The sequence below is a fragment of the Ammodytes marinus genome (assembly GCF_949987685.1).
Source record: "Ammodytes marinus genome assembly, chromosome: 2".
In the NCBI taxonomy this organism is placed as follows: Eukaryota; Metazoa; Chordata; class Actinopteri; order Uranoscopiformes; family Ammodytidae; genus Ammodytes; species Ammodytes marinus.
The window spans coordinates 3,984,725-3,998,547 of NC_137231.1; the positions used below are offsets into that span (position 1 = coordinate 3,984,725).

At 44.0% G+C, this 13,823-nt stretch overlaps 1 protein-coding gene across 1 annotated transcript in view; it reads left to right on the forward strand.

Annotated features, from left to right (window-relative positions):
* Positions 1-13,823, forward strand: part of unc5db (unc-5 netrin receptor Db) — a gene marked incomplete at its 3' end in the record, with an annotated part of 222,909 nt that overhangs the window by 153,990 nt on the left and 55,096 nt on the right. The window contains exons 7-8 of the mRNA XM_080046117.1: positions 5,454-5,618; positions 10,919-10,951. Of these exons, the coding sequence (XP_079902243.1) occupies positions 5,454-5,618; positions 10,919-10,951 (198 nt within the window). The remainder of the gene's footprint in view (positions 1-5,453; positions 5,619-10,918; positions 10,952-13,823) is intronic.

Consider the following 13,823-nt stretch of genomic DNA (forward strand, 5'->3'; position numbering starts at 1 on the left):
TTCGGCGGCACGGATTTTCCAAAAATACTAAAAGGAAAAATGATTGGGCTGTTGGTAAGGAAGCTAGCTAGAAGGTACATGAGCCATCAGTTGGTTCATAAACAAATAAAAGTGTCACTGTTACTGGGATACATTATAAATATAAAAAGTATATAAAACGCGCTTTATATCAACAATAACAAAATAGTATAAGAACACCACATGCTAAAATGAGCTAAACAGAAGCTGAGCCTCATGCAAATGCTTTATACCATTTTTGTCCAATGAAATCCACATTTGTTTTTCTTTTGTTTTTTGAAAAAAACTGTAGTGTGAGGATACAGAGGAAGGGTTGACCTGGGAAGTATCACCCTTGGTGGAAAAAAAAGGTTTTTAACTTGGTTAAAATGGTACGCAGCATATTTAGCAGCTGTCTTTCACATGGCTACATTGTATGAGTTTATGTTTCCCCCGCTTGAATTCTCTCAAGTCTACACACACGTTATCAACATGTGTGTGGTGTGAACATATGTTTCAAGGTGTATACCTTTGCATGCTTCGTCAACTCTAATGCAGATGCTGGGCCCCTGGAGACTTGTCATTCCCGACATGTTGTTGTTGCACATCCTGTAGGCTACACACACACACCAGACACACACACACACACACACACACACACACTGTCTTGTTTTCCACAAAGAGCTTGGGGTTCAGAAGTTGGGCAGGTCATTCAGCGGAGCCTGCCATGTACCAATTTGTTCAGTTTGTGACGCTTGAGACTTGCCAAAGGCGCAGATGGGGACAGGGATGGCAGGCAGGTGTGTTGTTTTAAAGACAACAGACAATTCAAGAAGAGGATGAGAGAGTGTGTGGGGCTGCTAGGGTAGTTCAAGTTTGTAAAATAAGGTAAAAAATAGGATTTATTGTGGTAAATTCAGGCTAGAATGTATTACATTTTTCCCACGTATTATTCAATGTAATTTAATTGGAATTGAGAGGCAAACATTTTATTGACAGAAATGCCATTACTAGTCACCCCCCTATACATTGGTTTACATCAAACAACAAACAATTAAAAAAGCTTTTGGTATCTTAGTAAGCAACACTGTCCACTACCTCTAAGGTATTATCAGAAAACTAGAACCTCTCTTTCATAGTTAACCACCTTGTAAAATAGTACTACCAGCAACGTAACATATACCTTGATAATTCACATAAGAGAGAAAACATTTCTGTCCAGCTCTTTTGCGCCTAACCACAATGTTTTACGCGTTCTAAAGGGTGAGTGGGTGTATTTATCTTGTATTTACGCTGATCTAACTTTAGCACCCAAGCTTTTTATAATTGCTAAAGAAAAGTTTACTGTTAAAATTGCCAGCTACATGTATCCTCCTATGAAGGGGGCTCAGACAGTGCCAGTTGCCTTGGGTTTCTGTTCCAAGAGAAAACTGGTAACACTTTACAATAAGGGTAATTCAACTGTTAGTTAATGCTTAGTAAATGCATACTAAACATAACATCATCATTAACTAACCATTAATAAATGCTTGGGAAATGCTTAATAAGCCCTAACTAAGCATTAGCACCATAAGGCTTAGTTAATGCTTAAGTAAGCATTAGTAAACTAAGCACAGTTAATGCCTAACAAACATTAACTAACCATTAATAACTAAGCACTAACAGTTAGTTAAAGCTTAATATGCATGAACTAACCATTAATAGCATTAACTAAGCACTAATTAACAGTTAATTAATGTACCCTTATTGCAAAATCTTACCGAAAAACTCTGATGAGGTGGGTGATCATTCAATAGAAGTGACGCAGCTGATGATTCAAGGTGCTGTGACGTCTGTCTTTCAAAAACACTCACTTTCTGGCTCATAGTTTGAAACAAAAATAAGACAGTTCTAGACAGTGACTGATGTGAGGGTAAGGAGCTTTACACCTAGCTGCCTCTCACTGCCAATTAAAGTGCTACACTTACTGCAGCTGTGGGAGGGTTGTGAACTGGAGACAGTTTTTAAACTTATAAATATCATTCATGAAACTTTCCAAATGTTGAACATCGTTATTTCATGTTTACAATATATTACAGTACAAAGTTTGTTTTGATTACAGCCTTATATAATTTATTTGAAGAAAAATATATACTCATTGTGCTGTAACGGTGCATATGACAATAAAGCTATCTATCTATCTATCTATGTACTGGGATTAGAAATGTATTTTCGGCATGTTTTTGAGCAGAAAATGTCCAACCAATCAGACAATTGACAACATATCCTTCTGTAATAACCTTCAGAATAGTAAGAATGATGATTGAAGATTCAGTTTAGTAAGTGCTTTTGAAGTTGAGATGTTTGGTCTAGACGTATTGAAAAAACTTGTGTGGCCATTGAAGATGGTTGTATAGGAGAAATAAACAGACGCAAACAGACAAGGTTTAGTCAAATAAAAACACCTCAACGCACATGTTGGACCATTGATTTATAGTAGTATGAAAGAAAGACATGTTATGGAAGCAAAATTGCCAACATTATTCGAAATATACCTTTTTATTCTTTGCCGTGACTTGCCTTATATGGGCAGACCTGCTATTACAAGTCACACCTATACAATGCATGCATCACATTGGAGGAAGTGGATGTTGCCCCTGCGATCGGGGTTGATCCATGTCCTTTTTTTTTGGAGGAAAGAGATAAAGACAGGTGCCAAGCTTATAGCCTGAGATGCACCCACCAGCTGTCTGAGCATTGTGACTGACAGGCCAGCCCAGTGTTCTGACAGCCAAGCAGCCCACAGCACACTGTCTTAATGATGGTGTGAGTGTGTGGGGGGAGAGCAGGGAGAAGTCGGAGGTTACACCTTGACGAGGACAGATAGCCACTAAAACAAGAAGAACGAGAGAGGAGAAACACTGGTGGAAATTATACTGAGGACAGTGGATAGGAAGTGAATCAGAACAAACTGTCTAGCATATAATGCATGTGTGGGTGTGTGCGTGTGTGTTTTTGTGTGTGCATGTGCGTGCGTGTGTACGTTCGTGCGTGCGTGCGTTAGTCTGGTATGACCATTAGCCTATTGTGGCTAAGATTAGCCATATGATCAAACTTTGAGAAGACATTACGTTGTTATTGACACTGCCCTTGACACTCTACTGACTTCATGACTCTTGTCTTCTTCTGTTAAAGCTGGAGTGGGTAACTTTTTCACTGTAATATTTGGCAAAAATGTCATATTAGCCATTCAGCTATATGTAGGTGAAGTGGTCTGAGAATATCACTCATTTGCTACAGCAGGTAGAGCGTGTAAGGGAGGGACCAGAGAGAACAAGTGGAGCGGTTGAGGTATTTGGATTCGAATCTCTATCCCAACTGCTATTTTCTCCCAAATCATATACCCCAGCTTTAAAGTAACACTACATATTTAGCCTGTCACAGATAACCATGTCAAGGTTATACGTTAACAGCAAGTTTGTTGAGTCCTGCCTGCTTGTGTTCCAATTCCACTCACTTGCTCAGCTAACCCAGAAGATTATACATACATCTCTGTACATATAGTCACACATATTAGTTTAAAAACTCACTACTTTAGTATTGAGCAGTGTCAAGTGCAGTGTTGCATGGCTGTAATTTTCATATCTGTCAAAGACTGAATAGAAATCAGGGAGTGATTTGTCTACTTACCTTGTGACTGCCACAGTGGTGGATATTTAGCAAAAGTCTCACTGCAAAGGATAGGTCATTGCCACACATCTATTAAAACATATCAGATAGATAGATAGATAGATAGATGGATAGATAGATGGATAGATGGATAGATGGATAGATGGATAGATGGATAGATGGATAGATGGATGGATAGATGGATAGATGGATAGATAGATGGATAGATAGATGGATAGATAGATAGATAGATAGACTAGGGAAACTACAATCGACCACGCGAAACAAAGGGCTTAGCCGAGAAACAAAAGGGCACAGAGGCAATAAAGTCTGCTTAGATGCAAAAATGTCACAACAAGTTAGTAATGAGGAATCTGGTGACTGGCCCAATTTTTTTTAGAAACTTTAAAGAATGCAGCGAGCAGCAAAAAAATAAATAAAAATGAAGCTTCGGAATATGTAAAAGTATCCCAGAAAAATTTGAAAAAGATTTTGTGCAGTTGCTACAGTTTCTCAGACTGCACCTCCTCTTGTTTATACCAGGCAGATGAGCTCACTCAACAGAATCACAGCAACAAGTCATCAGGGGGGAGAAGAGCTGTCGGCAGAAAAACAACATGCATCCACGCACCAACGACTGCTGCGGTCAAACTCAGAGGCACTCTCGCATTCTCCACCGCAACACATCATTTGCATTTCAAGTAGCAGAGAAGAAAAACCCACAAACAATATGCGCAGTGTAGGTATAGGGCCTAACGGAACAGCACAAAGGAAAGATTATACCTTCTCCCTCCGCTCATAAGAACGTATTATGGGCATCGGGAAAAAACTGCTGCCAAATCATCTTCAGGCGCCATATGGTTCTCCCAATATTTGTGAAGCTGAGCATGAGGAGTTTTCTTCCTTGATCAGATGACAGAGCATGTGGTGGCGGGAGGAACCCCAGCTATTAGCATGCAACCCAGGCAGGCTGTCTTGGTTTTCATAGCCGTGCATCAAATCCCATTATATAAACAGGCCTGGGGGTTAATGGGGAGAAAATGTGCCGTCAAGCTGCTAGCCCCACCGCCACACCACCCTCATGCAGTGAAGCAGAATTATGAATATGTGTGTGTGTGTGTGTGTGCGTGTTCCCAATAAGAAAACATTAGAATGTTTACTGTGTGTAAATATTGCACCACACTGAAAATACAGAAACAGCAGTGTCTACAGTTAGTTACTTACCCCTTTGCAGTTACAAACAACATATTGATACCAGTTATTTGTGTACATTTGGACATTCATATCTTTGTCTCACAGAAACCGTTTCAGTCTAATAGGCTTTCTGGAAACAGCCAGAACAAAGTTAAAAATAAAAAACAGGCACCAAGAACTCTAAAGTGAACCAACAGACACATTATACACCTATAAGTATTTCGGGGGAAATTGGCCAATCCAGGGTGTATACACAGCCTAGGCTCTGTGAACTGGTATGTAAACAAGTTGTTTGTAAGCAAAGGAGGCCCACCATAGCCCACCTGGCAACATGCCAGTTTACAGAGCCCAGGATGTGTATTAACACTGAATTTATATTCCAGTGCACACACAGTATGTAGTGGACCATGAGGAGATATTCACTGATTTTGACTGAAAAAGGGATTTTCTCAACAAACACTCACCAGAACCATGGACTCCTCCTTTCACCTATTACTGTACAACTTCCTACTGCGTGCCTGCCTGTCTTTTAGTTTGCCTCTTTGGTTACATGATGTGGGAACACCTGCAGCTTATCAAATCCTTTAATCTCTTTGTCCACACTTCCCCTGCAGTCGATGGAGGCTGGGACGAGTGGGGCGTGTGGAGCGTGTGCAGCGGCCAGTGCGAGAGGCAGCGCAGTCGGCAGTGCACCTCACCGGAGCCCAGGCACAGAGGCAAGACGTGTGAAGGGAGCGGAGAGGCCACGGACAACTGCACGGACGGACTATGTACCCAGAGTAAGGCCTTCACTATCTGCTAGGCACCATCATCATCATCACGTTAGCCTCATAGCATTATTGCCTAAATCATATTGACTCAACTCTACTTTACTACTATATTCTACATCTACTCTACTCTACATCTTTTTTCATTAGCCTTATAGCATAATTGCCTAAGTCATATTTTAAGGGTTATAGAGTAGGGTAAAGTAGATAAAGAGTAGATGTAGAATAGAGTAGATGTAGAGTAAAAGTAGAGTAGAGTAAATATGATTTAGGCAATTATGCTATGAGGCTAACGATCATCATCATCATCTTTGTCATCACTTTCCTGTCATATTCATTCTCATATACACACTTCCCCACCAACATGGTTAAACCATCCTTGGCATGCGTGAACAGGAGGTGTGTGCTGGTAGGGGCATCCGTTGGGCGGACTGACACAGATGCCCGGCGTGCATGATAATGTCAGCGCTCTTCCTCCATGTGTGTCGTTCACTTGACATATGGTATGTCACACTGAATCTGTCAAGGGGCTATAGGAAGTGCAGACATTTTTTTTTCTTGAATGTTGCTCGACGTTTTTGGAATGAAATGACATTGCACTGTTTGGGGTCATGCACATGCAATGACTTAAAGACAACATGTCAATGTGTTCCTCACTAGCCTTGGCTGCCAGCATACATACATTGACTACAGTATAGGGCTGAACGACTCATTATCAAAAACTGAGTGCAATTTTGAAATCACAAGAGGCACACAGGTATTTGCAGCTACCATTTTATGTCCAAACAAGCTGTAGGCATCAGGAAAGATCCTTCCCATCGGGCCAACTAATCCCAGCAACGTTACACAGCTGCAGCTTATCATCGTTAAGTCCACAAGTTAGCCAAATTAACATTATTTAATAATAATAATAATTTATCATTAATCGTTAGTCACCTTGTTGACTTTCTCAAGGTGACTGGCTTGAAAGAAAGAGCTCCAGACGAACCCCAGCAAGTTTGGAATTTCCTTTTTTTTAATATATAGTACATACATACATACATCTTCAACCGCTTATCCGAAATCGGGTCGCGGGGGCAGCAGCTTGAGCAGGGAACCCCAAACTTCTCTTTCCCGGGCCACATCAACCAGCTCTGACTGGGGGATCCCGAGGCGTTCCCAGGCCAGTGTGGAGATATAATCTCTCCACCTAGTCCTGGGTCTTCCCCGAGGCCTCCTTCCAGCTGGACGCTCCTGGAACACCTCCCTAGGGAGGCGCCCTGGGGGCATCCTTACCAGATGCCCGAACCACCTCAACTGGCTCCTTTCAACGCAAAGGAGTAGCGGCTCTGCCCCGAGTTCCTCACGAATGACTGAGCTTCTCACCCTATCTCTAAGGGAGACGCCAGCCACTCTCCTGAGAAAACCCATTTCGGCCGCTTGTACCCGCGATCTCGTTCTTTCGGTCATTACCCAGCCTTCATGACCATAGGTGAGGGTAGGAACAAAGATCGACCGGTAGATCGAAAGCTTTGCCTTACGACTCAGCTCTCTTTTCGTCACAACAGTGCGGTAAAGCGTATGCAAAACCGCCCCTGCTGCTCCGATTCTCCGGCCAATCTCACGTTCCATTGTTCCCTCACTCGAAAACAAGACCCCGAGGTACTTGAACTCCTTCACTTGGGGTAAGGACTCATTCCCTACCTGTAGCAGACAATCCATCGGTTTCCTGCTGAGCACCATGGCCTCAGATTTAGAGGTGCTGATCCTCATCCCAACCGCTTCACACTCGGCTGCAAACCAATCCAATGAGAGCTGAAGGTCACAGGCCGATGATGCCATCAGAACCACATCATCCGCAAACAGCAGAGATGAGATCTTCAGACCACCAAACTGCAACCCCTCCCCACCACGACTACGCCTTGATATCCTGTCCATGAATATCACAAACAGGATTGGTGATAAAGCGCAGCCCTGGCGGAGGCCAACCCCCACCGGAAACGAGTCCGACTTACAACCGAGAACCCGGACACAGCTCTCGCTTTGAGCGTACAGAGATTGGATGGCCCTGAGAAGAGACACCCTCACCCCATACTCCCGCAGCACCCCCCACAGTATCTCCCGGGGAACCCGGTCATAAGCCTTCTCCAGATCTACAAAACACATGTAGACTGGATGAGCAAACTCCCAAGCTCCCTCTAGGATCCTTGCGAGAGTGAAGAGCTGGTCCGTTGTTCCACGGCCAGGACGGAATCCGCATTGTTCCTCTTCAATCTGAGGTTCGACTATCGGCCGAACCCTCCTTTCCAGCACCTTGGAGTAGACTTTGCCGGGGAGGCTGAGAAGTGTGATACCTCGGTAATTGGCACACACTCTCTGGTCCCCCTTTTTGAAAATAGGAACCACCACCCCGGTCTGCCACTCCTTCGGCACTGTACCCGACTTCCACGCAATGTTGAAGAGGCGTGTCATCCAAGACAGCCCCTCCACACCCATTGCTTTCAGCATTTCTGGACGGATCTCATCAACCCCCGGGGCTTTGCCACTGTGGAGTTGTTTGACTACCTCAGTGACTTCCACCAGGGAAATTGACGATGATCCCCCATCAGCCTCCAGCTCTGCCTCCAACATAGAGGGCGGGTTAATCGGATTCAGGAGTTCCTCAAAGTGCTCCTTCCACCGACCGACCACCTCCTCAGTTGAGGTCAACAGCGTCCCATCCTTACTGTACACAGCTTGGATGGTTCCCCGCTTCCCCCTCCTGAGGTGCCGGACGGTCTTCCAGAAACACTTTGGTGCCGACCGAAAGTCCTTCTCCATGGTTTCTCCGAACTTCTCCCACACCCACTGCTTTGCCTCTGTCACGGCAGAGGCTGCAGCCCTTCGGGCCTGTCGGTGCCTTGCAACTGCCTCAGGAGTCCCCCGTGATAACATATCCCGGAAGCACTCCTTCTTCAGTCGGACGGCTTCCCTGACCACCGAGGTCCACCACGGCGTTCGAGGGTTACCGCCCCTTGAGGCACCTAAGACCTTGAGACCACAGCTGCCTGCCGCGGCTTCAGCAATGGAAGTTTTGAACATCGACCACTCGGGTTCAATGCCCCCAACCTCCACAGGGGTGCTAGAAAAGCTCTGCTGGAGGTGCGAATTAAAGATCTCTTGAACAGGGGCCTCCGCCAGACGTTCCCAGTTCACCCGCACTACCCGTTTGGGCTTACCAGGTCTGTCCAGAGTCTTCCCCCACCCTTTGACCCAACTCACAACCAGATGGTGATCAGTTGACAGCTCTGCCCCTCTCTTCACCCGAGTGTCCAAAACATGCGGCCTCAGATCAGATGATACGATCACGAAATCGATCATCGACCTTCGGCCTAGGGTGCTCTGGTACCATGTACACTTATGAGCATCCTTATGTTCGAACATGGTGTTTGTTATAGACAAACCATGACCAGCACAGAAGTCTAACAACAAACGACCGCTCGGGTTCAGATCGGGGAGGCCGTTCCTCCCAATCACGCCTCTCCAGGTGTCTCCATCATTGCCCACGTGCGCGTTAAAGTCTCCCAGCAGAACTATGGAGTCCCCTACCGGAGTCCCATGCGGGACTCCGTTCAGGGTCTCCAAGAAGGCCGGATACTCCGAACTGCTGTTCGGTGCATACGCACAGACAACAGTCAGAGTCTTCCCCCCCACTACCCGGAGGCGTAGGGAGGCGACCCTCTCGTCCACCGGGGTAAACTCTAACGTAGTAGCGCCCAGCCGGGGGCTCGTGAGTATCCCCACACCGGCCCGGCGCCTCACACCTTGGGCAACTCCAGAGAAAAATAGAGTCCAACCCCTGTCCAGAAGTACGGTTCCAGAACCAAGACTGTGCGTGGAGGTCAGCCCCACCAGATCTAATTGGTAGCGCTCCACCTCCCGCACCAGTTCCAGCTCCTTCCCCCACAGCGAGGTGACGTTCCACGTCCCCAAAGCCAGCCTCTGCCGCCCGGGTCTGGTCCGTCGTGGTCCCCGCCCTTCACTGCCACCCATAAGGCAGCGCACCCGACCCCAGCGGTTCCTCTGACGAGTGGTGGGCCCATCAGTTGTAGAGGGAGTTTGTGCCACGTAGCTTCTTCAGTATAGTGTGTTTTTAAATACATAAATGCTTGTACTTTATTAGTATGTAGACCACCAATACAAGGAGTTGGATATATAGAAAATTATATTAAATCAGAGTCCAAGAAACTGGTCAGAAACCGCTATCCCCTTTCTTCATTGCAACATTTTCAATGTGCGTGTATGTAAACCGTAATGATTGCCTCATATTCACTAAGCAGCACAGTTCAGTTAGGCAAGGTATGGCTCGGCAGGGCACGGTAACCCTAGGTCAGGCTCACGTTTCCACTGGCGACAGCACCCTGACTTGGTAGGCAAGGGTGTATGCCGGATGGCGGTAACCACGGTCAGAGTATAAACAGATCAGATCGGTTGAACGGCGCTTTCTGATTCTGTCAACCAATCAACGGACTACATGTGTGGCTAAAGCCTCTTGGGACGACTTGATACCCCAACTAAAGGGTGACGAAAACTCCCAACTTTTTTTTAAATACTATTTATATATTTTTTTAATGAACATACACACTGAAAAAACAATGAAAAAAGGAATACAAAACTAAAAAATTAAATTAAATTAACAACAAACATGGTGTACTCTGTGACGTAGTCAAGGAAAGGCTGCCAAATGTGTTTAAACGTCTTTGCTTTACCTGAAATCTCATATCGAATTGTCTTCATATTAAAAGTGCTGGAGAACTCTATGAGCCAGAAGTCAAGAAGACAGGGGGCCCTTCCCAACTGTTGTGATTGGAAACATATCTAGTCCTGCAGTGCTAACATGTGCTTATAAATGAAATTCATTTTCCTTACATTTAGAGAGAAAGTCTATTAAGGAAAGTGTGTTACTTTATCCCACTCTTAAATAAATCTTGTTTTAAGTGTGTTACAGTGGGAGATTATTAGCCGACTCGGAGGTATTTCCCTGGAGCAGTTTGCACCTCGCCACCTTTATCTGTGGCGATATGAAGACACTAATGAAGCCTGCCTGGCCGTTATCAGATAGTAGCGTATGTCGTCTGGGAGCGCAGTCAGCACAAGAGCCTCTTCTCTCTTCTCTCCCACTAAGGGTGTTGGAGAGCACACTTGACAGTCACTTCACACACACACACACACACACACACACACACACACACACACACACACACACACACACACACACACACACACACAGGCTCTGACTTTTAATCACCACTTTCTCTCCCTCTTTGTCTCATTCTATCTCTCTGTCTTTGCAGATCGAAAGCTGCTACATGACGTTAAACCTCAAAGTGAGTCTTCCTCTGTGGATTTCTTCCATCTTCACAACTCCACCTGTCACTAAGAAGTAGCCTACCGCCCTGAATTCTTGCGTAAACCTGCTTAAAAAATAAATATGATAATCAGAGTTGTGTGTCTAAATAGTTTTCTACAAAAAAAATATATTGAAAATAAATGTTCATAAATATTGTAAAGCATTAAAAAAAACAGCAGGACTGTGTGGCCGTGGCTGTATCAAACAGTCTCCATGGCATTTTTTTTTAAACGTACTTACTATATCATAAGAACCAGAACACGGCCCACCTTATCTAAACCACATTTTTTTGTTAAGTATTTTCAAATTGAAATTACAATATCTTTAATTTGGGTCAATAAATATGCAGAAATCTTTTCACATGCTTACTTTTATGCAACTTACTCCCCAAATGACATAAGTTCGAGGCTATTTTGTGGATTTGGGTTTACAGGGGATTTAAGTTTAAAGTTAGCAGACAAACGGAGTGGCTATAGTTTACATTCACACAGTACATCTGGAAACAGGAGCATCACAAATGACCGCCCTTTATGTTCACCTTGATCCGAGCATCTTCGTTAGCCTCATGGCATAATTGCCTAAATCATATGTACTCTACTCTACTCTACATCTACTTTTCGTTAGCCTAATAGCATAACTGCCTAAATCATATGTACTCTACTCTACTTTTACTCTACATCTATTCTATTCTACATCTACTCTACTCTACATCTACTTTTCGTTAGCCTAATAGCATAATTGCCTAAATCATATGTACTCTGCTCTACTTTTACTCTACATCTACTCTACTCTACATCTACCTTTCGTTAGCCTAATAGCATAATTGCCTAAGTCATATTTTAAGGGTTATAGAGTAGGGTAAAGTAGATGTAGAATAGAGTAGATGTAGAATAGAGTAGATGTAGAGTAAAAGTAGAGAAGAGTAAATATGATAGGCAATTATGCTATGAGGCTAACGTACCGCTTTAACCCAGCAAGTGCTAATTGACCATTCATGTCATTATTTAGTCCGCCCGACTTTTTTATGACAAGCCGTGACATCACAGCTGTGTCTCCCGCTTGGAGCCAGGTGATATATATCGCTTGTGACAGGTGAACATGTGCTATGTTGTAGAGGATTAATGGGTTGTAATCATTGCAAACGAGCTAATTTGACCAATTTACGGCGCCTGTCCTCGCGTTCCTGTGGCGCCTTTCAATCACTTGGTTGGAGTCGGCCCGCCACTAAGTGATTGTCAGGTGCTAGTGCTGTCAAGTGCTTTCATTAGCCTGCAACATTAGTGTAAAACGCCATGCCTATACCCTACCGCCTTTTTTCACAGGGAAACTTGAATGATTTGAGTGTGGGGGAGGGGCTGGGGGGGTGCATAAAGCTGGTTACTTGACGAGGAAGGAAAAAACTAAAATGGAATTGCCTCTGGTTGGTCCTTATCTGATGACTGGTGACCACCGGGTAATGCCGCCGTGGCCTCTGACAGCCTGCAGCGTGACATCTCCATCAGAGCTATTGGATATAGGCCGGTGGGTCTAAAGGCAGTTAGGCTAATCACCCTCCATGTTTAGCAGCTTGCAGTGTGATATGTAACCGTTTAGAGTAATGGTTGGACACGTTCATCTATTCCTATCTGTGGTGCATAATGTAGCATATAGATAAGACAGATGGCCTTCACCACCTTACCACTTTCCATCCTTCTTTGTTTTTCATCTCCATGCCGGAGCCAGTTTGACACACATTGTAACTCTTTTCCTGCGTTTGACCTTGAATGTGTACTCAGAGTAACAGGAGGCTATTGTCTCAACTTCTTTCCTCTCCCTCTCCTCCTCTGTGTTTCCAGGTCTTTAATTATATATATATATATATATATATATATATATATATATATATATATATATATATATATATATATAATATATGTGTGTAATATATATTTCAAATTCCTCCTGACGAATGCAACCTTGAACATTGTATCCGTGTCTTGATTAATTCACTCAATGTGCATTTCTACAGCACTGATACTATATGAATAACAATCATCAGTCGTTCCACTTTGCCTTCAAATATCCAACAATGTTGCCATGCATGAGACTCAACACATTTTGCTTTGTTTTCTGTCTTTTATTTCACCATTGTAACGTTCCTGGGCGTCAACTTTTGGGCATTGCAGGTGGGGTTGAAGTTATGTGTGTTTTACCCTCAACCAATAATCCCCGAATGTAGCATCAAGCATGTATGGTAGCCTACTTTATTTTGTTCCACCAATTTGACTTTGCACTATACTATAACATATTAGACAAACTGTTAATTGTTGGACTCACAATGGACACTAAAGTAATACCAGAAAACATTGTAGCAGAAGTAAAGAATTCATGGGCTGTTTCGAGCCACACATTGTTCTTCCTTGTCGCGCTTGTTATGCTAGTAGCGGTCAGTGTCGCTTCGAGCAGCTAGCCTCAAGCAGAGGTGAGGAGAGGACCACAGAGCTCTCTTTCAAACTCAAACTTGAAGCCTTCAGCTGAAATGACTCCGACTTGAGGCCAGTTATGACATTTTGTGAAACTTTTTCCGTAGCTACAAAATACCCTTTTTAACACAGTGGCTAATAGAAATTGTGCTGTGGAAATTGACTTAAAGGTTCAGTAAGCAGAATGGTCAGTTTAGCTTCCTACGTCACCACATTAATGCACTGTGGTCTTCAAGCAGCGAGTTATCTAGCATCATCTCAGATCCGTAAGTGTGATAAAACATGATAAAAACCATCAAAACCGACATTGGGAAGGATTTTTACCTGCTCCGCCGTTGTAGGCGCATATACATTCACCCATCTGTCGCTCTGTACGTGCACTGGCAG